This window comes from Parambassis ranga, chromosome 1, assembly GCF_900634625.1.
Source record: "Parambassis ranga chromosome 1, fParRan2.1, whole genome shotgun sequence".
Lineage (NCBI taxonomy): Eukaryota > Metazoa > Chordata > Actinopteri > Ambassidae > Parambassis > Parambassis ranga.
The window spans coordinates 6,313,842-6,339,788 of record NC_041022.1 but is presented as its reverse complement, the minus strand read 5'-3'; the positions used below and the strand labels follow the sequence as shown (position 1 = coordinate 6,339,788).

Below are 25,947 nucleotides of genomic sequence, written 5' to 3'. Positions count from 1 at the left end.
TAGGAATTCTGATGGTCAGAATTATAATAATAAACAGATTTGAGCTGAAAATCAGAATTCTGAGAAGAAAAATGTCACAAATATTAGACTTAATATCAGTTATTGGGGGAAAAAATGACAATTCTGAGTTTAAAGTTTAGTTTTTTGAGAAGAAAGGTGTCAAAAGTATGAGACTTAAGACAGAATTCTGAACTTCTGAGCTTGAATGGCCCCTCTCCCCCTCAATAAAGATGAAAACATTTTATTTGTATGTGTTTAAATGAGGCCTCTGCTCGTGGTCTTCATTGAACAGGAAGTTGCAGACTCTGCAGGGACAGATGGAAGGCGAGTAGAAACTGGGCTCGCCGTGCATATTATTTCACAATGACTGGAATAAAACAGAACCATGTGCAGTCGTGGCTTCAGACATCTGGAGTGGGGTTTTATTGTCCCTGAAGTGTGATTTGCCCTACAGCCTGCAGCCATTCAGAAGATGCACATTGAATTTTGTAAAACATCAACATAAAACATAGAAAACAATCCAGCAAAAGAATGTGCAAAGTGTGCGGGCTGAATTTCACACAGCTGTTTTTAAGAATGATCACTGATGGTATAAACAACCCTTTAATCCTGTTAATACCACATGTGTTGTCAGGCTGGTCAGAGGGGACAAGCTGAAAGTCAGTAAAAATAAAGCTTGGTCATAGAAACATCCAGTTTGAAGTTTAAAGACAGGACAGGACTGTGTGAAACATCTTTTACTCCTGATCCCTTTACAGACCATTAATCTGTGTGTGTGTGTGTGTGTGTGTTCACAGGACTCGTGCTGTGTTTGTAGAGTTCTCGCTCTACAACATCAACACAAACCTTCTGGCTGTCTTCTCGTTCTTGTTTGAGTTCCCCGTTTCTGAGCGTGCCCAGTCTAGCCTTGATCTTCTCGTCATCACTCTGTGGCCAATCGCAGGCCTGGACCTCCAGCTGCTCCTCATGGTAACCCCTGGCAACCATACTTCTGAGTCCTTACACCGCTCTCCTTGGATTTGTTGTTGTTTGTGGAACCATTTGTTAATTGTGGATCCATGTTTTGCTCAGATCATCCTCCTCGCCTTGGTCCTGTACTTCCTAGTGCGTGGCGTCCTCGGCTTCCTCAGGGAGGGCTACAGGTACCTGCTGTCAACCTGGAGACTCCTGGGCATCTGTAAATTGTCTCTGGCGGCGTCTGTGTGTGGGCTCCACCTGAGCCGCTGCATCATAGCCAAGCAGCAGTGGGCATCGTACCTGCAGCACCCTCACGATGCCTTCACAGACTTCTACCCTTTGGCCAGGCAGAGTCAGATGTACACAGTCATGTCTGCTTTGCTGCTGTTCATCTTGGTGCTCAAGGTAAGAGAGACAGATCAAGACCAACGTCTTTTGTCTCGTCGACCTGTGCATGCAGTGAGAGAACAGGAAAATTTAACAATGAGCTGAACCAGATAACAATAACAGGCTGCTTTTCCTTGAGCTCCATTGTTATTTAGCAAACTACTACAAACCCATCAGTGAGTTGTGTAAGTGTTCTGGTTTCAAGTTTCCTTGAGTCAGTCTCACATACTAGTTACACAATAGCACCAACTGTGCTCAAATAAATAGTGCTGAACACAGACTCCTGTTTGAGTGTCAGCGTTCAGTTATAATCAGGAAAAAAACGTCAGCAACCACGACCCAAAGTTTTATGTTTCCACATCTGTAACTCCTGTTTTTGTCAAAGTGATGTTTTGACATCACCTTAACAATAGACATCAAATTTGATTTGATTAGATGGCATTCAGATGCCTGAGGTCCAGAAATCAGTGTTGCTTTAGAGGTGCATATAATTAAAGTCACACAGTAATCGGTATACCTGGTTGTTGCCAACATATTGTAATGATAATAACAATAATACAAAGATTAATTTCTAATGAATCAGTAGCTTCTGTCATTAAATATCTTTGATCAATACAGAGGTTTCACTGCCGGATTTTTCAAAAAACAGCTGACGTGAACATTGTAGATGATCTATACAAGGTGTTACGGTACGGGTGCTCAGGGCTGCAAAAACAGCAAGGTCCAGGTTTCAATTATTTATATACTTTGATAAAACATATAGATATAGGTAGTGGTTTTGGCCACAGAAGTGAAAGTCTTTACAACCTCATCTCCAAACCTGTCTGTTGAACCTAATCAATATCAGAGGTGGAACAATTCCCTGTCTAATATCATCAAGGTCAAAGGTCAGAATTATGAGGGGGTTCACCTCCACAGTTATTATGAATGAATGGGGACATTACCTGTAGAGGACAAAACAAGCTTTAATGTTGTTTAGTTCACTGAGCAGACGATGTGAAGGTTTGGATTTCATTAGAAGATAAAGCACGTTTCCCTCCCTCCCTCTCTCCCTGTGGTCCTCATGCAGGCGTCCCACCAGTTGCGGTTTCTTCGGGAGTGGGCCGTGTTTGGCAGAGCTCTGCGGCGCTCAGTCTGGGAGCTGCTGGGAGTCACCCTGGCATTACTGCTGTTGATGCTGGCTTACTCACACACAGGACACCTGGTCAGGCTTTTCTCCTGTCTGTTCATTCTGTTTCTCTCTCTCTCTCTCTCTCTCTCTCTCTCACACACCACACATAGTATAAGCCTGTATGTGATTGCACACTGTCTAAGTACATACTGTAACTTTGTTGAAGTCCACCCACCTGTGGGTTGGTTCAGGTTCATGCATGTGTAGCTTTAGTCTTCAGTTTTTTTTTTTTTATTACAGTCCACTTTCTATAGAGGGCCTTGAATAAATGCTTCCTTTATATTACAGAATGATTAATACAGCTTCATGCTCATGGTCAGATCAATGATAATAGCAGTGTGCCAACATTTCAGTACAACATGAGACAGCTGGCTAATGAAATTAATTTTTAACACCAAAACTACTATTGTGATACCAGTCAGCCATCTCCTTTATTTTTGTTTTATTAATCTAAACTGCTGATTTGGGGCATTTTTTAAAAAAATTTTTGATTTTGATTACATTTTCCAATTTACACTCCTGCCACCTTTTCAGACTGATTTCAAAATTCAAAATCTGACTATGTTCCTGTTTTTTCCTCTTAACTTTCCACCAGCTGTTCCATTCTGTCCTGGACGGCTACGGCAGCGTGATCTCCACCTGTCTGTCTCTGTTGGGTGCCGGCGGAAGAGGCCTCTTGTCCTGGCGTTCTGCCTGGACTATGACCGGTCCCTCCAGTACCATCTCCTCTCTGGTGTTCCATGTGAGTTTCGCCATATTCAGGCTGGTGTTGCTGTGGTTGGTCACCTCTGTGTTGCTGAGGAACTACCGGCGTGCACGTGCAGAGCTCTACCGCCCGGCTGTGGATCTCCAAGACTACGAGATGGTGGAACTTTTCCTCAGACGACTCAAAATGTGGATGGGACTCAGTAGGGCCAAAGAGGTACGTGTCCTGTTTTATATCTCCAGCTGAGGTGGGTGGTTCTTTGAGGGGGTTTTAGTACAATCATTTTTAAAGTAGCCTAAAGGGGTTTATGGGGACAATATAAAGGCTAAGATTTTTATTTCATCTTATCTTCCTTCTATCTTCTACTTAGTTTCGTCACAAAGTGCGCTTTGAAGGCATGGAGCTGCCACCGTCCCGTTCATCCTCCACCAGTGACTGTAAGTCTCTGTGCTTGCCCCCACTGGACAGACCAGACTCCCCGCCCACCCCAGACAGTGTTGACGGTGGCTCCGAGGCCTCGTGGCGCCCAGCCTCCTCCAGTCCCTGCAGCCTGACAGAAGCACCAGGAATGGGCCTTGGTCTCGGCCTGGGCCTGGGCCTGGGGTTAGGTCACAGCCCCGGAGTGGTGGTGGGAGGTGCCACCTGGAGGGAGCGAGAAGAGACCGAAGCGTCTCTGAGGAGACTGCTGCCCACTTTGGACGCCCTGCTACAACAGCTGGACCGCGTTACCATGGCAACAGAAGATGTGTACCACATCGAGTGTAAACTGCAAAGAGCCCAAAGAAAAAGACGCCACAGGGGGAGGGAGAAAGGAGATGAAGGTCAGGGAGGAAGACAGAGAAGGAAGGGGGAGGAGAGGGACAGCCGAGAACGAAAGAGTTGCAAAGAAAAGCACAATCGGGGCAGGAAGGGCAAAAACACTGACAAAAGTGAACTTCATAAGGACTGTGCCAGCACAGCAGCCAACCCCAGAAAGACTCCTGCTGCCACACCTGTCCCCTTTTTAAAGTCCAGACCTGCCTCGGCCTCCACACATCCGCCTGCTCCTCAGTCATCAGCCAAACCTTCAGTCACCGCACCTCCACCCACACCAGTTACAGATAAACCCACCTCTGACCCCCCCTCACTCCCTGTGTCATCAGCAAACACCCCCTCTTCCCATGTCCCACCAGCCAAAACACCCACTGCACCTCCATGTACCCGCGCACCCACCCTTTCCTTACAAACTACACCTGGCCGGGACTGGGATCCTCCCACAGAAAGAGAGCCCCTCCCCTCTTCAAGCCTCTTCAACCACCCAGCTCATACCACCACCATCCCTACACGCAAAAGGAAACGTAAACCCCCGCCCCTGAAAAACAAGGTGCACCCAACTTAGGACACCCCAAACCCTGAGGACAAATACAAGTGAAAAGATAGAGCAAAAGAATGTGGGAATAAAATGTCGGGTTAAGGACGAGAGGAGGATGGAGACAGCTGGTTTTGTCCCCAGGTGTGCTCCTCTCTAAACCCAGAAGGGAAAGTATAGAAAACAATGGACTGGAAAAGATAAGTAGAGGAAAGAAACAGTAGAAGCAGTTTGGGGGGTGAGGAGGGGACAAGAGATGAACAGAGGAACAATGATGATCCGTGCAACTCAATTCTCACAAACAGGTGCAGGTCACCAGTGAAACCCAAGAAACACTCCTGCCCTTACATTCCCAGGTCAAAACTGACCCCTGAGCCCACGTAACCCTGGAGGTCACGTGGGGTCACTGACCGGAGCACAGAGACGTGCTCAGCAGAGAACTAAACAGACTGAAACTCAGAAAAAAAAATGTTGTCTGTCATACATATATTGTCAAAACCTAATTTGCATGCAGGCACACACAGATGTACGCACATGCAGGAACGTATAGAAACAACACTGTAGACACAGATCAGCTTAAGGTTTTGTGTCGTACACTTCAGCCCACTGTGGTACGAGAGAACACACACACACACACACACACACACGTTATGCTGTTGGGATCCCAGCAGCCAATTCTTCAGGGTGCAGATATGAATAGAAAAAAAACATGGAGAGGTTTGATTGTAGGTAAGAAAACCGAAGTTCTCCCATCATAAAGCTATAACGAACAGTCTGATTATATTTCTAAAATGTTTTTTCTTGTTGTGGTGTTCAGTGTGGAGGAGATTTAAAAGCACTTTTGTTCTGATGTAGATTGTTTTTAATGAGGCGTGGTGTAAAGCAATAAGCTCGATATCCAAACCAATAGAGAAAGCTTCACTCTAACTGTATTGGAACTATAAACGTTGCCAAAGCTTTTGCATCATTTATGAGTTTGTACCATTTGTTTCGTACTTGCACTTTATTCTCTAATGGAGCTGATATCCAACATCGTATTTAACTCTTAATGTGCCATATCCCATAACAGCTACATTATAGAAAACCATTCTAGTAAGTATTATCAAAAGGTATTGGAGCAATAGCTAGCAGCTGTTTATATATTTGTCTTCGCTTTGTGATGTTTTTGTTTGGTTTTGATCAACATGCGCACTTCCTGTGTCCAGTGGGCAGATCTCAGGGAAGCCACCTTTTTTTTTTCTTAAAGCCTGGAAAGAAATACAGGAAAATTTAAACTGGGTGCAAAATATGTGTTAGCCAAAAAAAAAAAGCCTATTTTATTTTGTAGTTAAAATTCATTTCTCAGCTAGAATCAGGAAATTTTATCTCCTTTTGTTAACGCCTCATATTTTTTTATATATATAAAATATAAGACCATGCCTTGTGATGCATTTTCCCCATTTCTTGGCAGACATACAAAAATCTTTACTCCCTAACAATTTTATTTTGAAACTGTATCTTATCCATTTCCTGCTTGGTAAAAATTTCAAGTGAATTTAGGACCCATCTTGTTCAGTTTTTGTGTACATTTCTGTATATATTGGCGCTTTTCGATGTATATATTTTTGCTTTTTTTAATGATCAGTATTGTTAGTGCTGCAGGCACTTGTGTTGCAAAGTTTGTCTGGTCTAACTGAAGCACTGCAGTCAAAGCTATTAATCTATTTAATCTTTTACAACACGTGCAAAATGCCAAGTAGAACCCACAGGAAGCTCAGCAATCAAACAGTTAGCAGCCTTTGTATACTCGCTTTGTGTGTAGCAAGCAACACAGTGCCAAAGTCCTACGCTGTGTCTTCTGTTGTACGATCAATTCTAAAACAAGTGTTGTGGATTTGTTTATCTCATCTGTATTTTGCTGTTGTAGCACTTCTCATGCTTTTGCACTTGACAAAGTCAAATAAAGAGTTTGACAGCTGTTGTTTTGGATGTCAAGAGCAGCTACTTAATCTGTAGGGTATTTTTAGGCCATTTTGGTCACTTACTAATACATTTATTAAAAGTTTTTTGCCTGAGTAATGTCCAATTTTTAACCCTCTTTCAGCTCGGTCTGTCTCCACTGAATACTCGGGGAAAAGGTCCAGGGGAGGCAGTGTACAATGGCTTTTTGGAGTGTTTTCACTGAAAACAAGTCCTTGTCAGTGAGCTGAGAGACTCAACCGAAACAGCAGCTGGCCAGTCCACTAATAACAATGAGCTGTAACTATGAAGCTGCGCCTCTTGAGATTAAGGTGCTCAAGAGGTGCAGTTCCTTGGATTGTTTTTGGGGAACATGAAAAGAGCACAACCCCACCTTTCAAATCTTTCAATGGTTGTTTTTTTTATTTCATAGCAAATCTACACACACACACACACTGAGTGGGGCTGTGCATGTGTGTGTGTGTGCGCGTTTGTGTGAGTGTGTCTGCCAGGACGAGACATGTAATCAAACGAAATCTGTGAAATCATCCACGGTTGATACAAGTCTTTTCCTCTGCCCGGAGGCCTCTGGGTTTGGTGCAGGAGTGTTCTGCTGAAATGATTTGTTCTGCTGAGTGTGTCCTTGGGTTAGTGAGATGCCGGGAGTCGAGCGAGATTGAATGTCTTCTTGAGCCTGAGCCAGAATGGAAAAGGATGGATCAATAGGTAACAAAGCAATAAGTGTAAACTGTTATTTTCGTGCTTGTGTGTTTGTGTGTGTGTCACTCTTACTCTGGTTCTGATCCTCTTAATGTGCCGTAATCTTGCTAGCCACTTGGAGGCATAAGCATCAGAGGGGTTAGCTCTGTACTGATGCACCAAAGAAGCCATCTGTGGAGGGACAATAAAGAGTCAAGGATGTGTATAAACGTGTCTGACAAACTGTGAAAGTGAGAGATAAGAGGGAGACTTGCATTTGCATGCAGAGCCATCTGTCTGACTAAGAGTGGAAGGTTGCGGTCTGAAACAATTTTTGCCACCGTTGTGTCCACTAACCCCTCAAGGTCTGAAATAGAGAGAGAACCGTGAAAGATGAAAATGAAAATAAAACTGACAGCAATGAGGAGCAAGAGCAGAATGAATCAGTCATTAGCTCACCTTTGCGGCACTGAAGGGTAACAAGGTTACATTCATAATCCAGAGGTTTAATAATGACTTCTACGAAGTTAAACTGACCCTAAAAGGAGGGATAAACACCTGTGCATTATAACAAAATGTATACCGCAGATTTTGCTTTTGTATGTGTGTGTGTGTGCACTTACCTTGATAGTGCCCAGTTTGTACTCCTCCCCAGAGTCATTGTACACCACCATGACAAAATCATTGCCAATGTGTCGCTTTTTGTTGCAGCAGCCCTTGTCGCTCTCCCTGTTCGGCATCAGAGTGGCTATGTGGAAGATAGCTGCAGAGACATGAATTCATTTGTAACATGCAGAGCAGACCAGCTGTGAAAAACAAATCACCTCAAATAAGAGTGTCACCCACAAACGGATCTCTCTATACACAGACCTGCATTTGAATATGCAGAATCTTGAGGTGAGGGACAACAAAGTAATTGAGAGGAAAGATATTAATCAAAATGTAACTGCTCACCTTTGTGCACCCTCTGCAATCAAGTTTTTCAAATTAAGCATAGAAAGACTGAAGATCAACCAAGAAGATCTCTGCTGGGAGACCGCTGGTTAGGATTGTGCCTTCTTGGTTAAGATTAAAGTTTTGGAGCTTTTAGAGAAGCCTGCAAATAGTTAGCTATTTTTACTATCTACTGTTAATTGTGGCTTAAATATCTATTTAGCTGGATGTCCACTAGTCACAGAAAACACAGCCCTTTGACCCGTGGACACTCAATTATCTAACAATAAAAGAAGGGTTCTGAGACTGCACACACTAACCCTGCATGATGTCGTCATGCCAACAGTAAGTGAACTCTCCGTCATCCCCATACTGATCGAGCCCTCCAAGGAAGATCTGATCAGGGTCGCAGTCTTTTAGGTGGATTAATTTGCCCAGGCCTGTGAGGAAGGCTGCGTAGCGGTTTGAACCGTACTCATTCGAGAGGATGGCGACCTCATTGTTAACCTGAAGACAGTAAAGAGGCACAAAGTAAGATAAACTCTGTATGATGATGACCACTGTGATTATAACTTCTGTGTCCTCACCTGACCAGCTCCTACAAACACAACTCCAATTTTATGGGTGTCATAAGGAGGCATCTGGTCCAGAACCTTCACAGCACGGTCTATGACCTGACACAGAGGACACACAATGTAAACAACAGTGTTTACAAAGAGACGCCTGGTCAATCAGAGAAGTTAATGCACCTGAGTCTTGGGAAGCAGCAGCGGTTTGTTCGCTTCATTGCCAAAGAATGGGGAGTGGTAGAGCTGGAGGAACACAAAGCTGCAGGAAACAGACAGATATGAAATTTAACAGGAAATGTATACATAAATACTGACATGGTGTAAAATACAGTTTAACTATATTAACATTATTTTAAAACGCAATCTTAATTTCAAGCTGCTGCTGCTGCTGTTTTAGATTTTTCATCATCAAAAGCCATCTTTCAATTATGACAGTCCTGCTGAGCATAATTAAAATTTTCTTCACTGGCAGGCTGCCACTTTACATCTTGCCAACAGAGCTGATAGGAGCTTACAGGCTTCACTTGATATATTGCATCATTAGATTTGCAGAAACACACAACTGAAGCTGCAGTGGTGTCTTGTATAAATTGTTTAGTACCTGGGGCTCAGTCCAGAGATTTTCTCTGTGTTGCTGGGTCCGGGTCTATGATAAGAGTCCCTTTCTGTCCTCCTCTCCCTCCTGGAGCAGGGGGCCGACACTGAGATGGTGTGACAACGCGGTCTGTCACCTCCGCTGGGGGAGATCGGTCCAGGTTGAGCTGGTGCTGCTGGAAAAGCCAACCTCATTACTGTTCCTCCACTCTGAGCTGAGGCTACACCACCTGGGCCATCACCCCCTTGACTCTGACTTCCCAGTCCATTGACATCCCCTCCTATGCTTCCCTCAGCCTTGTCTTTCTCAAGATGAGCCTGCTGTGGCTGAGGCTTGCCATCCGAAGGTGCTCTGGGCCGTGTCATCTCCCCTGGCGCTGTCTCAGACTCCATGGCAGCCTTGGTGAAGGCTTCAGGTAACGTTTGGAGTTCCGGCGAGGAGCTGGACTTGTTGAGCCCGTGACCCTGTGTCTGGGTGTGAGTCTGGAAGGGAAGGTCTGGCCCCTGACTGCCTGGGGTGGAGGGTCCAAGAGTGGGCTGATCGATGGGAATCGCTCCCTCACTCACTTCTTCTAAGGTTGACTTCTCATCATCTTGACTGGAGGTGGAGGAGGACTGAAAGTTAAAGCCAAGAGTTGTTTATATTTTAGCAGATTGGCTGATTGCAAACACTTGCAATAACACAGAATTGTTCCTTGAGGAAAGAGCACACTGAAAAGTTAGAATTCAATGGCTGGGCTCCATTTGGCTGTGCTGGTTGCTATTTGTTGGAGTGAGGGTGGAGGCAAACCCAAATTAAAAGAATTTCAGGGAACGTTAGATTTCCATCAGCTGATAATCAAACAGCACAGGTGGTGAAGTGCTGTGATGAACATTAGCTTTCAGGTGCTGGCAGAAAAAGCAAAACCACTTTTGTTAAAGCGGATCAGCACCAGCTACCTACCCTGCTCAGCGTTCCAGGAGGAGGAGTCTTTGTGGACTTCTCAGCGGACATGAAGATGGGATCAGATGGCATCGGCTCAAACTCTTCACTCTCCGGCCAATCAGTGTGTGCTGCTGTGGCCCCTGACCCCTCTTCCAGCACCACCACAGAGTCTACAGCAGGACATAGCAGCAACCAACAGGGTTACAGGTAGGAAAACACACAAAAAAACAGAGGGACGCATACAAAAGCACAACATCTCAGTGTTAGTTACACAATCAGACATAAATGTATACGCAGATTCGATGTCAGTGATCATTTTCAACACGCATTCTAAAGTCTATTAAAATTAATCATTGTGACATGAAACAAAATCATATGTGCATCCACTAATAAACAAACTCAGCCATGTAGAAGATCATGACCTACAGTGACTTAACACTGACACACAGACACATCGGTGCAGCAGGCAGCATCTATCAGTCACTGCTTCATCTACTCAATTTCCATCAAGGCAGCATGCATCGGTTTGGTCGGCTCGGTGGTTATTTAACCCAAACACATTGTAGCTACTGCAACAGCAGCCCAGACCAGGGCCCCCTCCAGTCCTGTTAGCAAACCAAACCACACTCTCTCTCTCCACACACACACACAAAGAAGAAGACGTTTAAGTGATGTTCACTCAAAACTGCAGCTCAGAAAACATCTTCATATCCCTACTGATTTAGTATTGTAAGGAAGTGCATGAGGTCTGGGCATTCCTGTTGACATCAGAGGCTCAGAGGTTAAAGGTTAACCTGGGAGTATATTTCCGAACAGTTAGAGAGAATGATTAGGAATGAAAGACAAATCGTGGAATAAGTTAAAAAAAACAACAACAAATAAATCACAATCTGTCTTTGGGTGTCATTGGACTGATTGGTCCAAATGAATGATCATCACTCTTCCTCCCGTGTTAATAGAAAACTTCCAATTCTTATCTTGCACAATCTTTCAGTAAACAGCAAGCCTTTTGCACAACTGAGTTATGAGTGATGTGTTTGCAGGGAAAGGGGGGCGTGTGCATAAAGGGGCCACACTGCCTCTTCATCTTTATAATAGAAAAAAGAGTTTGATGTTTACTGTAACACGGTAAATATTAAGTTACTATATGGGGTTGTCTCACATCCTCACAGCTAACACTGTTCCAACACACTGTTCCAACACAGAATAAACAAAGTTAAAGGTCAGTTTGACATAACTTCACCATTATTTTTTGGCTATAATAAATATATGATAGCATGCTGCTGCTTGATTTTGGCTTGCTGGTTAAAACCCTGTTAAGTCTCCTGGCTATAACTTTTATAGAAAAAAAGATTTGAGCTGCTAATCAAAGGAACAGGCATGTTTCCAAATTATCTTGCAACTGGGAGATATTTAACTTTCAGGGGATATAGTGAAATCCACTTTCAGTTTGTGCTGTCGACAGCTGTATTGTGCAAGTGAGAAGAAATATACTACACCAGGAGTTTTCTAAAGGAGGGAGATGTGGGGGTCACACATGTGTTGGACAGTACCTGCCCAGGAAATGCTCCTGTGCAACCTGCCAGGGGCTGGAGGGCCTGGGGGGGCAGTGCCCAGACCCAGAGACCAGAGAGAGCCGCCCACTGCAGGCAGGATGACCAAGGACAGGTTGGTGGCACATGAAGCCACATAACACACGGCAGCCAATCACAAAGCAGGATGGATGAAGAAACATGAAAAGAAACCAATCAGAACAAGAAAAAAAAAATCTCAAAATCTATGAGAAAACAAACAAAAAGGAAGCAGGTATGTGGAAAAAAGAAGAGTCGATGCAGTAAATGAATAGAAACTGTGAAGATAACTGACTGGAGGAAATGTGAGTTCCACAGAGAAAATGAGCAAAGGCACAGGACAGAGGGCATCACTGAAAAAAGAAGGCTTCTGCAAAAACAAGAAGTGATGTGAAACATGCGACTCGTAAACATGAGCTTGTCAAACCGTGATTTGTGACAATCACTGACCTGAGAGAATCCAAGCTGGTCTATTGATTTCCCCCAAGCTCAAACCATGTACTTACAGGCAATTTAGCAGCTCAGTCCATTACAGGGGACCAAGCACGGGCAGTCAGGCAGACAGGGGGGATGCAATCATGCTTAACTTTACACAGCTACCTTTACTAACTATTCTGGATATGCAGTTGTGTTCATGGCACATATAATTCACCTGCACAGAACACTTTCTTTGCCCAGACTCCCCAAACTGTTACTCACCGGTGTTAGAGCGCTGGATTAGGTTTGGCTTCCCTCCGACGCTGCTGTGAGATTGGATTAGAGGCTCAGAGACAGGAGCTGGTGCAGCTGTGCTGGCAGGAGCGCTGGCTGTCTGAGTGGGAGGCTCCTTCACACCCTCCATTGCCATCAAGACACTGGAGAGCTCCTGGAGAGGCATGTTGCCAAGCTCAGAGGAGAAGGGGCTGGGTGGGTTCTCCAAGCACATCAGCCAGCTCGTGTTACCTGTAAAGGCAGAGAGGATTTTAGTTCCACCAGGTAACCTCTGGTAGAAGATTTAACATCAAAATTTTAATCATGTTACACTTGACTGATATCTGATGCATCACCCCAGAAATGTAGATACACATTGAACTGAATTGAATTGAAGCAGAATATGTTGTATTTGGACTTAATAAAGAACAAAGACTACAATTCTGTGTAAATGCAATGCAAAACATAAATCAAGCTTTAGAGAAAGATAATCCACAAAACTATATCTGCAAGCAGGGACTTTAGCTTTGGTCAGTTCTGTGCATCCTTTTCTAAAAAAAAACAGCCTCCATACTGAGAAATAACTTTTTCCTTTCATTAAAAAGAAAAGAAAAACTCATCCAACATAACACAGAAGACATAACTGATCCTATATTACCACACAATCATGCTGAAAAAGAAGGAAGGAAGCTTCACTGAAATGGATTAGCAGTTTTCCTGCATGTTTCAAGTCTGCAAATTCGCTTTCATGTTGTACTAAAATTCACAGGAAATAAAGGCTGCCCAGGGCAGGAAAATATCTATATGTTGTGTTTTACAAAATGGTCTTATGTACCGATGTGTGCAACTAATGGTTATCATACCTGATGGTCTTCGAATGAAGATTTCTGCCCAGCCTTGCGTGAGCATGGGGACAAACTCAGCAAGGCTCGGGTTGTCTTTGAGAGGAGGAGGAGCAGATGGGGTGGCAGAGGTGGAGGAGGGAGGACCCAGACTATCCAGGGTGGCACCAGAGGAGGGGGAGAGTGGGGCGGCCAACTCGCCCTCTGAAGGGGACACCAGAGGACTAAGACTCTGAGCAGGGCCGGCACGGAGCGCGTGGCCGCCTGGAATATAAAGTCAGACATTCAGAGGAAGGTCACCTGCATCATTTGGGGGGCAACAGTGGTGCAGTGGGATAGCAATCAACCTTCCAATAACCGGAAGGTTGGTGGTTCGATCCCAACTCCCTAGTCACTGTTGTGTGTTCTTGGGCAAGACACTTCACCCTAGCCTGTGGCGCGCCTTGCTAGTCATTGTATGACACTGCTTGTGCAGCAGCCGTAACGAATTTCCCTCTGGGATTAATACAGTATCAAAAATAAAAAAAAAAAATAAAAATAAAAAAAAAAAAAAAAATTATTTGTCACTTATACAGAGGCCAGATTCAAAGGCCAAGCTCTTATGATACAGATTGAACAAATAACCACAAAAGATGCCTATAATAAAACATAAAAGCCCGGCATAATTATATGCAATTTACTATGCAGGCAAGCAGACTGACAAAGTAAAAAAGAAAGGCCTCATCAGAATACACATTTGCATAAAATATATATTTATAAACCATAAACAGTATGTAATGCGGATCCACCAAAATGCAAGTAACATTCCAAATCTTACATAAAAGCAGGGCTGTTAGAGGATAAAAGCAGCCTGATTGTTTCTGTATTAAGTGCTACTTGACAGGCCGCTGCATTTTTTTAATTACCTGACATGGAGCGGACCCGTATGCGTGTGGCTCTGTTGTGTTGCTGGCTTGATTGTGACTCTAGTTTGGCTGGAGCCTCTTTGGTCATTCGGGTGTGCAGTGTTGGATCTGACCTGCAGGATCAAGACATTTGGTGATTTACCAACATATGCACATATTTTTTCTGCCTAATTACAATCTGCCACCACTCAGTGGGAATTACGTCAGTCGATGCTGCTATTGCTGGTATTTAAATTTTACAGGCATTACAGTCAGAAAGTCCCAATGCCATTTTGCATCGGTATGAACAGGACAGCTGCTCTGTACTTAGTTAATATCCTAATTTCATGCTAAAATTTGCTAATGAGGCCTAAATTGAGCTGACGCTAAGATAAGCGGGCATCAGTCTGCTTCATCAGTAGAGTTAAAATTAACTTGTGACATCATGATATCACATGGTTATCCAACTTTAAAAAGTGGTTTGGATTGATAAAGGAAAATGTGAGGAGCCACTGGTAGTAACAAGGTTGGCTAATGTTTGGTGATGACAACAAAAGGCGATCCAACGCCATGAAGCACGCCTGTGATCGATGTGTCATTCAATCACACACTCTCATTAGTGGATGAACACTCACTTTACTCCCAACAGTCAGTCATCTCAAGTGAATTTTCTCCCTTAGCCAACTCATTATAAACTTGCCTCCAACAGCTTTAAAATCTGAACAGCAAACAGCGCTTTGTGTCCTTAAACGCTTAGGATTAAGATAAACAAAAACTCTCCAAACAATTTTTTTATTTACAACAAAATAAAAGAGAAGAGAAGAGCAAAAACTAATGAAAGCCCAGAAATTGTGTGTGGAAGTATGGATCACCTGGTCATTTCCCCTCCTCCTCCCAGGCGCTCAGCCATGTCCAGGCCCAGTAGCGCCTGCGTTCTGACCCCTCCGCTGGTTGTTATGGTGACCAGCTTGTTGCCCACTAACCAGGTCATACTGCGACCTCCTGCCAACAGGAACTCTGCAATTGGAGACCTAAAAGGACAAAGAAACGCCAAACTCATCACAGCCACTCTCAACTCTTTCTTACAAACTGTCATCACTGTGACCTGCCTACATCACATTTTTCTTTTAAAGTCTTGGCTCACCTCTTGGGCAATGCAGAAAAGTTTGAGAACACATATCGTGCCATCATATCCAGACAGGTCTCTGTGAGCTCCAGGTGAACGGTCTTCAGGCCCTCATCAGCCTGAGTTACTGCATTTTCATCAGCAGAGCCCAGACTGCAGGTGGTGGTGGAGGTGTGCATCCTACAGGAGGAAACGGAGAGATTAATGAATAACATTAAGGGGCGCAGAGCGAAAGAGTGGCACGCAGGTCATGATATACTTTAACATGTAATCAGTGCACACAAAGACATGCATCTCTGACAGAACTGGAACATATGATAAGACACCATCACACAATTACATCATGTTTTTACATGCAGCACAAGCATTTATATGCACACATGCATCCACACATTTGTGTTTACTATGTACGCAAATGCACCACGAAATGATTATGTTTCCTCAGGCACACAAACAGAGACACATGCTGGGATAAGTGGCCTCATAGGCTGACACCTCACTGGTTATCTCAGTATATGTAAATAAGCTCTGTATTGAGGATCTGCTTTCTAACATATCCTGATGCAGAAAGCCAGCAGGTAGCAGCCATGTGTGAGTCAGATTGTTAAACTGTGTACTAATGTCTCCACTGAAGCAGTGGATTATTAGATTTCACTACAGAGCAAACAGGAGCCCTTTGTATTCAAAATAACCATTACCTGTGTGCTCTACAGACAGATAAGGTTAAAAGAACATTTTAAAATGCTAACTTCAGCACTTGAGAGCTACTGGACGTGTACTGAGAACCAGGCGGCCTTGCTGCTCAGAAGGAAAAACATTCAGAATGTGAGATTTATAGCAACACTCAAGTGTTGAACACTGTGATGTTCTTGTTCATCACAGTGGGGAGGATTCAAGGACTGCTTTGATAATAAAATAATAAAAAATAAAGGAACACATATCTATGTATTTATATAGTATTTCACAATATACATAAGGCTTAGAATGGTTGGGGCGGAGAGGTTCACTGACAGGCATCTCACCTAGAGATGAATGCAGTAAAGACCGTCACATGTCAATGTTTGCATCATTTGAGGTGTGTTCACAAGCGTCTGTAACACTGCTGTGACTCAGACCAAGGTCCCAGAATGTGAGTCAACAAACATTCCACGCATTTTATACTTACCAGTCTCCTACTGGCATTGATTCATTTTCACTTCAATGTCTCATGGACAAGTATACTCCAAAAAAACATGACCATGAAATACTCACGACTAAAAGTTTTCACAGCTTAAGTTATTCACATTCAATAATTTGCCTTTGTATTGCAGAGGCAGCTGGCGGAATGGATGAATAAGAAGGACAACAGTTTCAAAAGGTCTGTGTAAACAGTGGTACACACACCTTAAATCACCTTAAGAGTATCATGGTCATGTTTTCTGAGATGGAATGAATGCCAAGTAAGAGACAGATTTCAAATTTAACACACCAAATTAACTCTTGAGAAAGAAAAGCAGCCACTTAGCAACTGAAGCAGGTTAAACAGATCCACACTGCAGTTGTTTAGAAGTTCTGTTTTCATTGATTGAAATGTTGAAATTTTGCTGCCATCTGCTGGCCATCACTGTGACATAATCAAAACAGTGGCGACATCTGACAGCTGCAATGTTGGATCATGTATTTGTCCGACACTTAAGCAGGACAGCAAAGCAAAGATACTGAATGAAGATAAGAGAGGCAGAGAGTGATTCATTACGTGAGTGAACATTTTGTGTGGTAATGTGTTTTCAAACTGTGTTAAAAATTCACCTTCACCAGCCCCAATATTCCCTAAAATCCCACACTAGGAGAGATTGCCATGGTCATAGCAGCACAGTGGAGCCAAGTAAAACCAAAAAATATGTCAAGCAAGCAAAACGAAGCTGTTGTGTTGCTGTTGTCCCAATCACTGGCCGAGGAAGCACAAATGCTCGGAGTCAGTGAAGGATATAACATTCATCTGTTTTAAATAAACATGCATTGCACCAGTTTCTCCCGCCATTCATCTGTTGTTAGGGCAATCAGAACCATTTAGCACTACACCCAGCAAAACAAAACAAAAAAAGCAGAAACAAAATTTAAAGTAAATTAAAAGTGAAATCTGTGTTAGAGCAAAACCATAAACGTCACTTTGGAACAAGATGTTTTCTACAAACAAACCGCATGCAAAGGCAAATCATAAAAACAAAATGTAAAAACAGCACGAGTATGACCGCAGCCCAAAACAAACCAAAAAAAAAAAGTCGACACACAAACCTTCCTCCAGCATGCACCACCCGCTCCAGATGTTCCTGACAACCAAACCAACCCACCGCCCACCCAACGGCCCCGCATGACAATGACCCTACACCTCATCAACCATCCCATGGAGGAGGCAACAAGTGTTTGGGTTGTTATTGTTTTTTTTTGTTTTTTTTTGTTACCCAGAAGGCTCTTCTCTAACCTGCGGACCGCATGTTCGGAGACACTGATGCTGCGGGAGCGGAAAGAGTCCATGGCTGAAAGGTCCCTCAGCTCTTTAACTGGAGAGCTGCTGCTATTGGCTACCGCTGCTGCTGCCTTTGCCATTTTTGCCGCCCGCAGACTGGGCGGTGAGGAGTATCCATGGCAAAGGACGAGAGGAACGGACCCGGGATGGCGTTGGGCAGTAAGGGGTCATCATGAGGGTGGCAGTGGTTTGGGAGTGTGTGTTGTGGAGGGGGGGACGTGATGTTGTAAGAGTAGACAGCAGGAATCATCAACCGAGCACCAGAGCAACACGAGCAGGTGATCGGAGGGGCGCACGCCACACAGAAGGGGGAGGGTACAGAGGAGAAGGCCACAAAGGTCAAAAGGCAGGCATCACATGAGGAAGGACGGGCCAGGAGCAATGTGGGAAGGATCCAGGATCACACAACCACCCCCCAAAACCACAACCACAATGCAGCACCCAATGGCAGGAGGCAGCAGAGGGTAGGGGGTCAAATGAAGAAAAAAACAAAACAAGGTGAAAATTAACAGCAGTGAACATCATGAATCAAGATTACAGGAGAGTGGAGAAAGAAAAAAAGGATAAACATCAACTAAACAGAAAACAGACAAGCTACAGCAAAGGGTAAAACAGCTTCTGCTATTAAGAAAGGAAAATATACACACACAAATTATTCTGCAGAGCAACAAAATAAACGTTATTTCACACAGCAGGTTCATAGTGAAGCCAAGGACTAGTACAGGAGAAGTATAATAGTGGGGATGGACTCAGCACAGGCCTTATATAACAGAAAAACAACTGAAAAAGAAACACTATATTAAACCTGAGGGTTGGAGCACAGCACATCTACACAGACGTAGACAATATGTGCCATTAAAATTTAAGTGAGAGTGTTCAAATTGTATTCCTGTGCAATCCAACATGCAGAACTCCAACTCCTCAGCGCAAGCACAGAGGCGATGGTACCACGATATGAAAAGTGAAGGTGGGTTGACATGAATGATCAGTAGAAACCAATGATAGCAAATGCAGCTATGTTTTACCGCAGAGAGCCCCAATGGGAAATTTGTGATAAGAGCAGTCAATCTGTAATAAGGAGGGATGGGACCCTAACAACTTTGAGAAAAAAAATCTAATTGTCAGCACAACAGAGGAGGAGAGAGAGATTAAAGGCTACTACAAATCTGAGTAAAACAGCCCCAAAAAAATAGAAAGAAACACAAAGAAGCAGTGCTGAAATTCTTTTAGGATCGACGCACGTCTTAGTGTAAAGAATAGCGGTTATATTCTAAATAAGCACTGCAGTGCACTAAGAAAGACATCCACACTAATCTTTTGAAATGTGTTTTGTTTGAACACAGCATATGCCCACACAAGTGTTACCAGGCCATTTTCACCTGCTCTTTTTTTGTTTCCATTGGTTATACAGGACCATTCCCTCTTTAACCCATGCCTCTATCACTGAACATCCATTTTGTGTAGTATGGAGCAGGGGGGCCCAACATTTGTCAGGATAGAGGCATAGAAAGAAGTGGTGGTATTGGACAACGCTACACAACCGGAGCCTTTTCTGGGACTTCCTCCGTAGTGTTGTAAGAAAATACAAAAATTGTTACCAGAAACCAAAAACACACAAATCATGTATTAAGTAGTAATCATGAATACTTACTATGTAGCCATTGTGTAAAAAAATGCCACTATTGTCTCAGTAGCTGACTAGCTTCCATTACATTGTTATCACCTAATTTACACATGACAACCCCCATTTTGAAATATTTTCACATCACATCTGGCCTGGACTTAATACCCTACAGCTTACATCTAGCAGCGAGGTTACTAAACTTTATAAGCTCCTCTAACACCAGCGTGAACCAGCAACCTTCAATGAAGCAATATTTTGTTTTTACTTGGTAATATCAACTGATACAAAAAAATTGACCTCAAAAGGACGCCATTAAAGGGTGCACAACACAGAAATCCAGTAAATATCTGTCTTACAATGATGCATCAAGACCACCGTTCATTCCCTCCTCTCCTTCTGTCCCACACCGTAGCTTCATACGTTACTCGGAATGGAGTTTGTATTGTGCAATGATAGGCTCATTAAGACATGCACAACCAACAAACATTCACACATTGCATGAACGAACACAGCACCTCACTGAAAAAGCTTCCTTAACCTCTGCGTGTTTTCTCTTTGTGTGCGTCAACAATCAGAGTTAACAGGATTCAGATGGCAAGATGTGACAGAGGAAAGAAAAGCATACAGTCCTCATGTCATCAGTGTGTATGTACTTTTATAAGATACAGGTAGTGGACAAAAAAACAGTAACACCTGAACAAAGAATGAAATCTACAATCCAAAATAAATTAAAATCACATTACATTACAGTATACAGGTGTTGATGTTATTTTGTCCACCACTGTGTCTCGTGAAGTGAATGTGAAGAGAGGAATAAAAATCAAACTGTGGTAGAAGGAGAACACATATCAAAATAAAAAACACAAACGATACATAAAATGAACTAATGATCACCATGGCAACCTGAGAGGAGTCACTGAAACCACTCTACCACAGTACTAGTCATGCTGAGTCCCCCGTTACCTTGGCAACCCCTACTCTCTAAAGCAACAACAGTGACCAAAAAAGGGGCAGCGTGCGGTGCTGCTGGTGGCAGACAAGTGTGAATATATGCTTTACCTCTTGGGTCTTTCATTGAGGCTGGTGCTTCGCGCTCGAAACGGACTTTGCTCATGACTGTCATCAAATGGCAGCAGGGCATTGGAACGCAAACCCTACAGGAAGAGACAAAGGGATGAGTCCTTTAAAAGTCTCCTGAAGTTTCCTTTCATCAATGTGAAAGTATTATTGCATGTACCTTTGTGATGTACTGCACAAAGTCCTTGCGAAAGGGGAGTCTGCAGCGTATGAACCACATGGCAATAACATGGTGGGCCAGGGACACAATGTACTGGTTGAACCTGATGCAAAATGATAAAACTGTACAAGTCAGAGTGTGTCTCGTCAATGTGAGAATTAGACGTGTGCGGGTGCTTACTTTGAGGGGTTAGTGTAGGGCAGTGAGATGGCAAACACACTAACATACTGCTCAGCTACGAAGTTGGCATACAGATGGGGCAGGCGCACCAGAGCTGTGAAGCAGAGCAGAAAGAAAACACCAACCAACGTTCAGTTTCTTCTTCCTTTTACTACCCTTGAACATTCAACAGTGTTAATGAAATTTTGATAACAAAACACATGTAACAAAACAGTCTGAGAAAAGCTTTTAGAACTCACTAGAGAGGAACTCAAGCATAGGAGATGCCATGGCAACGGTAGCAGAGATGTGGGTGAGCTTGACGATGAGAGCGGGGAGCAGCTTGATCATAATATCAGGCATCTCCACCGTGCACATAGTGAGGGCCACCACACACTGCTTGGCACAGCGGTAAATTAGGCCGGTCTCGAGGCACTGGACCAGTTCTCTCTACAGAGGGGAGAGAAAATGAACCCAATATGTGAGCTTTATAACAGCCCAGGAATATACTGCAAACTACCATTTGTACCTGTCTTGACTGCTCCAAGTAGTTATGGTAGGAGGTGATCGCAGTGAGGACAGGAACCACTGCAAGCTGAACGTCTGTACGGGAAAACCCTTCTGGAGTTTTCTTCAGACGCTCTGAGATCAGACGATCAGTCACCTACACAGATAAAAAAGTAGAGGTGCAACTTAAGATAACATAGATATGTTTACTTGTGTCTACATGCATGAATTTTGCCCTACCATGCAGCAGAGTGTAGAACAGAGCTGGTCTAAGCTGCACGGAGACGTCAGCAGCAGCACTTTGTATTGCAGTGTCCACGGCAGCTTGTCGAGAACCAGCTTCAGCACCTTCCAGTCTGTCTCCTACAAGGGAAAATGAAACATACATGAAACAATTAACAATCAGTTAAACCAGGTGGTGTTAAGCCTCTCCCTACAGTTTTTCCAGGGCTATCTAGAAGCACCTACCCCACTGTAGTATTTTTTTCTACTCCTGCATTAAGACCCTGTGGAAGATGTTTTAGTGGTGGAGACATGACAGTACAAGATGCCCTAAATGAGCAATAGTTCTTACAGTTACAGCTATCGCAGTTACTTTCCTACTTCACGTCTCCTCTTTCCTTTATAATTGTCTACTGTCCTTTAGTCTTAAGCAAAATAATATCTGTTTCGTGCATACCATCTTGAGGCACTGCAGAAGAACACTAAAGGCGGGTGCATAAGGAAGATAGGCTGAGCGTATCAAGGCTGTTGAAGCAGGCGGAGCAGCAGGGGGAACGGGGCTGCCAGCAGGAGGCGATGTTGAACCAGTGGACTTCTTCTCACTGACGCGCTTCTCTGGCTCCCTGAAACATGCAGTAGACAATGTTACAGCTTTGTTATCTTTTTAGCTGACACACGTGCAATATGTCAAACATCCATTGGAAAACTGATATGCATGTGTCTTCACCCTGTGTCACAGTAGCAGTAAGGACTGAATCTTATGGCCCCATCTTTGTTGGGGACCCCGAGGCGGTGAAGAGAGTCCGCACGCATCATCAGAAAGAAGTCAAATACCTGAAAGAGATAAGAAAAACGTTTCAGCAGAGGGGCAATGAGCATGCAGAAAAAGAGAAGGTGCAGTAAGAGATAAACAGAAAATTAATCACTCCAACCTGTAGACGAATACTGGAAGCAATGGCTGAACAGTACTTGTTCTTGTAGTGAAGCTGCAAGTGGCTGATCAGCAACTCATAAACACGACTGGCGTGGCCGGCTGGTAGGCTGTAAAGCTTGCTCTGCCAAAAGAGGAAAGAATATAAAATACATCTTAGTGGATTATCTTGACATGAAAACATGTAAGTTATATATGTGTCTGGTCAATTTATTTATTTATTTTATGTTTTACATGTGCATGCACCAAGACAAATGTGTGTGATTCTGATTTAATACATTAATTGCGTAGAGAAGATTGAAGCAAGGCGTCTGGACTTGTAGAGTTTTCTAGAAGACATTTCGCTGCTCATCCAAGCAGCTTCATCAGTTACAGCTTCATCAGTTACTGATGAAGCTGCTTGGATGAGCAGCGAAACGTCTTCTAGAAAACTCTACAAGTCCAGACGCCTTGCTTCAATCTTCTCTACGTATGATGACCTGGATGACTGAGAATATTCATCAACATACATTAATTGCATTTCTTTGATTATCAGAATAATTCAGTACTCTTAGTATTAATACTAAAATAGATTAAATATATCAGTTGATTTCTTACTGTCATTTATATAAAATGTGGTAAACCGTACAGCCACAGAAACTTAAAAGGAAAAGCATGGAACCACTATAATGGTTTCACCTTGCAGGCATAGAGCACTATTCTTAATAAGCCACTCAAATGCATCTGCATCACTAAATGGATTTTAATGCTGGCAGGTGAACTGAACTGCGAATTTCACAGTGCCATTTTTCTATACAATTTTAGCTCTTAATGTCTTTGTGTGGGATTCAAACTCTCTATATCAACATCTATGTACCTGCAGGATTTCCAGCAAGCCCAGTATAGCAGTCCTGACATCCTCCATGGGGGACTCTGCAGTGGGGTCTCTCTCAGAAACCTCCAGGGGCCCTGAACACACCAGAGAGCGACTGGCCACCTAAAGAAAAAAATAACACTAAACTTATCTCATCGTGAAGAAATTAAATGAAGCAGATGTAACTTTGCAAGAGTTATTCTGAGAACTGGTGCAACAAAGTGAATGCATACACGTTCAATGATGTCCAGCAGGCTGGTGAAGTGATGTGTATTGCAGCCTTCTGCGAGGTCGACCAGCAGCTGCGTAGCTTGTTTTCTGACAGCCAGATCCCGGTCCTCAGCTATCCCACTGAGCTGAGGAATCACCACCATTTCAATCAACTCATCCTGGAAAAAAAAGGAAAACAGAGAATGTTTATTTTGAGGATTTTTTACAAGCTTTCTACATAAACAGCATATACATGTCAAATATACAACAATTCTGCAAATCAGCACTTCAGTGGACAGCTGTCCAAAATCCATTAAAGTATTTTCAAACTCAGTCAAATATGAAGCCATGGCAAATCAAACTCAATAGAAACTTTTCAAATGCATATGTATCTCATCCATCTATTGGACACACAGGTTGCAGATGTGTGTGTGATGTTGCAAACCTCATAGAGCTGTCTGTTGGTACTTAGAACGAAGGACAGGATGTGAAGCACTTTGATCCTTATCACACTGCGAGTCTCGTTCCTTTTAGACAGAGGGAGAACATGGATTAAAATCTGGGACAAGATAAGGATGAAGGATCAACAGAGATACAATACATTAAGTGTGTGTGCTTCCTACCTGAAGAATTTCTCCATGAGGCGATGAAGGCTCTGGATCCAGCCATCTTTAGCAGGCTGAATAGACTGGGCCCGGTACGAGATGAGGGTCAGCACTGATGCATCCTGTCACACATGAGAGTCAGATTAGAAAAGAAACAGCAATGTTTAAGATGAATAAATGACAACACAGAGACACTCAAAAGTACTTACAGGTCTCTTGTCTGCACATTTCTCCACCAGACTGAAGAACTTCTCAGTGGAGCCATGGTAACCGTTCTGCTCATACAGCTCCTCCACTGTGGTCAACAGCTCATACACAATGGCCTTCAACTCTGGACTGCCTATTGTCTGTGACGATGAGATAGGTGGACCACTTACTTAGTCAAACAAGAACTGACATTATACTACGTGTGTGCATGTAACTATGTATGTATATACCTGGATCTGCTGCAGCAGTCGCTCTATTATGCCCAGCAGGATGTCCCAGGTGACGACCTGCAGCTCTTTGCCGTACTTCTTGATCAGTCTGGTGATGGAGAGGACGATCTCGTAGGACACTACCTCATTGGCACATGACATGGCCTGATGGCAGAGGTCAGACAACAACAGTACAAGTATAGTGCACACTCAAATGATGCTGAAAATCCAAATATTACAAAAACAAGGGAACCAACAGAAACATGTTAGACTCTAGTTTTTATGACACTCTCGTGTTTATATAAGGGCTGCAGGCAAGTAATAAAAGTCCCTAAGAACATCTGTAGGAAACATCTCTCATTGAAAGGCTGCTTGTATATGTGTTACCTTGTAGAAAGATGGCAGAACAAGGGTGGGTGTGTTTTTGAGGGCAGGAAGTCGGTGTGCGCCCCAAAGTGCCATTCCAACAAAGAACACAGCTCCTCTCAACAACGGGGCGTCCTCCATGTACACTCTAGTGGAGACACCAGGTGGTTAGAGCGACACACAAACACTCTCTCTACAACAACACATAAGCTCAGAAATACTGCGCACAACAGTACCTCTCCTCCATGATGCGGCACATGGTGTAAATAGCACTGTGGCCGAGGTGAGTTCCCAGCACTTTCCTCATCAACTGGACAGCAACAAAGAACACGTGAGAAAAGACCAGAGGGGGCAGTCATGAATAATGCTGCTTCATATCAGTGTGTGTGTGTGTGTGTGTGTGTGTGTGTGTGTGTGTGTGTGTGTGTGTGTGTGTGTGTGTGTGTTCGTCTCTCACCTTCCAGCAGGACTCGCAGAACTCCTTGACGTTGACAGTGCGACAGAGTGTGATGATGAAGACGGTGAGAGAGTCTGAGGGCAGGCAGTTGTAACACACCACCGCATCCAGCACTTGTAGAGCCACCTGGACACACAACCACACAGACCCTCACACACACTGACAGTACATATGGCAGCAGCTCAGCATCAAAGGCTTGCTTTCACAACATTCGCTGTGGGTGGTGGTGAATACAAACCAAGTCCTTCAATTATTTACACAGGTTAGTATAACATAAACTATACAGTGTTTGTAGTGCAAATATGTGAACTCCTTTTTTCCCCAATGCTTTCTGTTTTTAGACCTTACAGTCAACAAGGTCTGCATTTAACAACAGTTAGGAGAGGTATGATCATCATGTACTGTGAAGTAAACACAAAAACCCACCTCAATATCCGTTGAAGATGTTGTTCTGTTGCACAGCAGACAGATTTTCCTGCAGAGAGCACAGCAGAATAAGCATGAAATGACATTT

At 43.5% G+C, this 25,947-nt stretch overlaps 2 protein-coding genes across 8 annotated transcripts in view; one reads left to right on the top strand and one right to left on the bottom strand.

Moving 5' to 3' along the window:
- Window positions 1-6,530, top strand: part of pkd1a (polycystic kidney disease 1a) — a 51,143-nt gene extending 44,613 nt beyond the window's left edge. For all 4 annotated transcript variants that reach the window (XM_028402170.1, XM_028402154.1, XM_028402162.1 and 1 more), the window contains exons 52-56: window positions 798-969; window positions 1,072-1,362; window positions 2,414-2,548; window positions 3,111-3,437; window positions 3,592-6,530. In XM_028402170.1, coding sequence (XP_028257971.1) covers window positions 798-969; window positions 1,072-1,362; window positions 2,414-2,548; window positions 3,111-3,437; window positions 3,592-4,599 — 1,933 coding nt within the window. In that variant the 3' untranslated portion in view covers window positions 4,600-6,530. The remainder of the gene's footprint in view (window positions 1-797; window positions 970-1,071; window positions 1,363-2,413; window positions 2,549-3,110; window positions 3,438-3,591) is intronic.
- tsc2 (TSC complex subunit 2) overlaps window positions 768-25,947 on the bottom strand; it is a 28,249-nt gene continuing 3,069 nt past the window's right edge. Inside the window, exons 7-43 of one of the 4 annotated variants that reach the window (XR_003670371.1) lie at window positions 25,860-25,908; window positions 25,434-25,559; window positions 25,213-25,286; window positions 24,998-25,124; window positions 24,632-24,775; window positions 24,404-24,541; window positions 24,213-24,316; window positions 24,035-24,116; window positions 23,613-23,768; window positions 23,383-23,502; window positions 22,528-22,650; window positions 22,323-22,429; window positions 22,053-22,218; window positions 21,614-21,736; window positions 21,396-21,530; window positions 21,127-21,316; window positions 20,888-20,981; window positions 20,708-20,810; window positions 20,530-20,624; window positions 17,802-17,942; window positions 15,359-15,520; window positions 15,087-15,245; window positions 14,236-14,348; window positions 13,352-13,594; window positions 12,498-12,740; window positions 11,781-11,870; window positions 10,246-10,397; window positions 9,310-9,917; window positions 8,889-8,967; window positions 8,727-8,813; window positions 8,460-8,646; window positions 7,830-7,969; window positions 7,666-7,744; window positions 7,482-7,573; window positions 7,300-7,398; window positions 6,981-7,201; window positions 768-787 (exon numbers count right to left, since the gene is read on the bottom strand). Coding sequence is in view for 3 of the 4 variants with exons in the window: in XM_028402182.1 (XP_028257983.1) it covers window positions 7,034-7,201; window positions 7,300-7,398; window positions 7,482-7,573; window positions 7,666-7,744; window positions 7,830-7,969; window positions 8,460-8,646; window positions 8,727-8,813; window positions 8,889-8,967; window positions 9,310-9,917; window positions 10,246-10,397; window positions 11,781-11,870; window positions 12,498-12,740; window positions 13,352-13,594; window positions 14,236-14,348; window positions 15,087-15,245; window positions 15,359-15,520; window positions 17,802-17,942; window positions 20,530-20,624; window positions 20,708-20,810; window positions 20,888-20,981; window positions 21,127-21,316; window positions 21,396-21,530; window positions 21,614-21,736; window positions 22,053-22,218; window positions 22,323-22,429; window positions 22,528-22,650; window positions 23,383-23,502; window positions 23,613-23,768; window positions 24,035-24,116; window positions 24,213-24,316; window positions 24,404-24,541; window positions 24,632-24,775; window positions 24,998-25,124; window positions 25,213-25,286; window positions 25,434-25,559; window positions 25,860-25,908 (5,098 nt within the window). In the remaining variant the exon portion in view is untranslated. Of the gene's footprint in view, window positions 788-6,902; window positions 7,202-7,299; window positions 7,399-7,481; window positions 7,574-7,665; window positions 7,745-7,829; window positions 7,970-8,459; window positions 8,647-8,726; window positions 8,814-8,888; window positions 8,968-9,309; window positions 9,918-10,245; window positions 10,398-11,780; window positions 11,871-12,497; window positions 12,741-13,351; window positions 13,595-14,235; window positions 14,349-15,086; window positions 15,246-15,358; window positions 15,521-17,801; window positions 17,943-20,529; window positions 20,625-20,707; window positions 20,811-20,887; window positions 20,982-21,126; window positions 21,317-21,395; window positions 21,531-21,613; window positions 21,737-22,052; window positions 22,219-22,322; window positions 22,430-22,527; window positions 22,651-23,382; window positions 23,503-23,612; window positions 23,769-24,034; window positions 24,117-24,212; window positions 24,317-24,403; window positions 24,542-24,631; window positions 24,776-24,997; window positions 25,125-25,212; window positions 25,287-25,433; window positions 25,560-25,859; window positions 25,909-25,947 lie in introns of those variants that run through there. The other 3 variants (XM_028402182.1, XM_028402194.1, XM_028402202.1) reach the window with 3 other exon arrangements.